At 52.8% G+C, this 1,514-nt stretch overlaps 1 protein-coding gene across 2 annotated transcripts in view; it reads left to right on the top strand.

The window, feature by feature from the left end:
* CPA2 (carboxypeptidase A2) overlaps positions 1–750 on the top strand; it is a 20,821-nt gene extending 20,071 nt beyond the window's left edge. For both annotated transcript variants that reach the window (XM_030885212.1, XM_004707815.1), the window contains one exon: positions 563–750. In XM_030885212.1, coding sequence (XP_030741072.1) covers positions 563–750 — 188 coding nt within the window. The remainder of the gene's footprint in view (positions 1–562) is intronic.
* The last annotated feature ends 764 nt before the right edge of the window (positions 751–1,514 follow it).

Genomic DNA, 1,514 nt, shown 5'->3' with positions numbered 1-1,514 from the left:
AAAAAAAAAATTTGTTGGTAAGCAAGACCCCCTACTACACTGCCCCTCATCTCGTGGTCCACAAGCAGAGGGGCCTGGTTTATCTCTGATTCATTTATGAACTTTTTGCTGTGACTTAGGTACAAGTTTACAGAACACGTTGGTTTTCCGATCAACAATTCATACACATTTTGAGTCTCCATGTGGACTGCAGTCTTTGCAATGGAAGAGCCTTTTTCCCACTCCCACCTCACCTCCACCCCCGTGTTTACCATTCCCATTGGACCCCTTTTCCCTAATCCTTTCTCCTCTCTCAGCTTTATGGGCAAATGCTCTTGAAGTCCCTTGTAGAGTACAGGGTGACTAACACCCCTATCAGTCCTGAACTGCCTTTGATCACACGACCAGACCTTGAACACAGATTCCGACAGGGTTTACGGAGGCATTTATAAGAACAGATTGGGTGAGAGGCTGGCGGAGCCTGCCTTTATCTCCGATCACAGTGGGACTGAAAGCAGAGGTCCGCCTGTGAGGGGCCAAGTGGGCCAGGCCTAACCAGGCTTTATTCTCTTTTGCCCTTTAGACCAGGCCAGTGGTGGAAGCATTGACTGGGCCCATGACTTTGGCATCAAATACTCCTTTGCCTTTGAACTGAGAGACACCGGTCGCTATGGCTTCCTCCTGCCGGCCAACCAGATCTTGCCCACAGCGGAAGAGACCTGGCTGGGTCTAAAGACCATCATGGAGCATGTGCGAGACCACCCGTATTAGGGCTCCAGGGTAGACACCATTAAAATCGCCCAAGTTTGAAGGAGCGTTGCACTGTGATTATTCCCAGGGTGGCATGCCGTGCTGCAGAGCACAAGTCAGCCGTTCACAACTCCCCTTGAGCGTTCCTGCCTTGTCGACCCACAGGGCCAGTTCTACTCGGTCCTAAAAGATTGCCACGAGTCAGAATCGGCTCCGTGGCGGGAGCGAGTTTTAATCCTGGTCTGGGAGCATCGTTTCTTCTCATTATACTGCTGTAACAGGAGACACACCACCGTGCTCCGCTCTTCATCCCAACAGGGTGACCTTTAGGGCTGGGTGGTGTGGGTGGTTCCGTGAATGGTTCATTGGCCAGTCACACCTCTCCAGAGGGGCCCCGGAAGAAAAGGCCTGTTGTGCTGCTTTTGAACACCCCGCGGAGCACGTGATCACCTGGGGTCTGCTCTGCACATGGGGGGTTGCCCCGAGCCAGAGTCAACGAGGGCTGTTGGTTTGGAGCAGTGCTTCCCAAAGTGGTGTACCCCACCCCCCACCCCACCCGGGGAGGTGGGGGACTTTGGATCCATCCAGGGGAGGGGCTATATAAGCAGTTACTTATACTTTATCCTGGATTATGGGCTAGAGGACCATGTTTTTCAGGGCCAAGGGGGTGCTGGAGAAATTTCTTTTTTTTTCTGAAGAGGGGGCGGTCCGCCAAAGACATTTGGGAACCCACACTGAAAGCTAGGACAGGATGTTTCCGGGTCAGGTGCTCAGTGAATCTGGGA

Source organism: Echinops telfairi, unplaced genomic scaffold (assembly GCF_000313985.2).
Source record: "Echinops telfairi isolate 266 unplaced genomic scaffold, ASM31398v2 ScPeMD7_23;HRSCAF=83, whole genome shotgun sequence".
In the NCBI taxonomy this organism is placed as follows: Eukaryota; Metazoa; Chordata; class Mammalia; order Afrosoricida; family Tenrecidae; genus Echinops; species Echinops telfairi.
The sequence above is the reverse complement of the archived record's forward strand: the minus strand, read 5'-3'. Positions and strand labels throughout refer to the sequence as shown.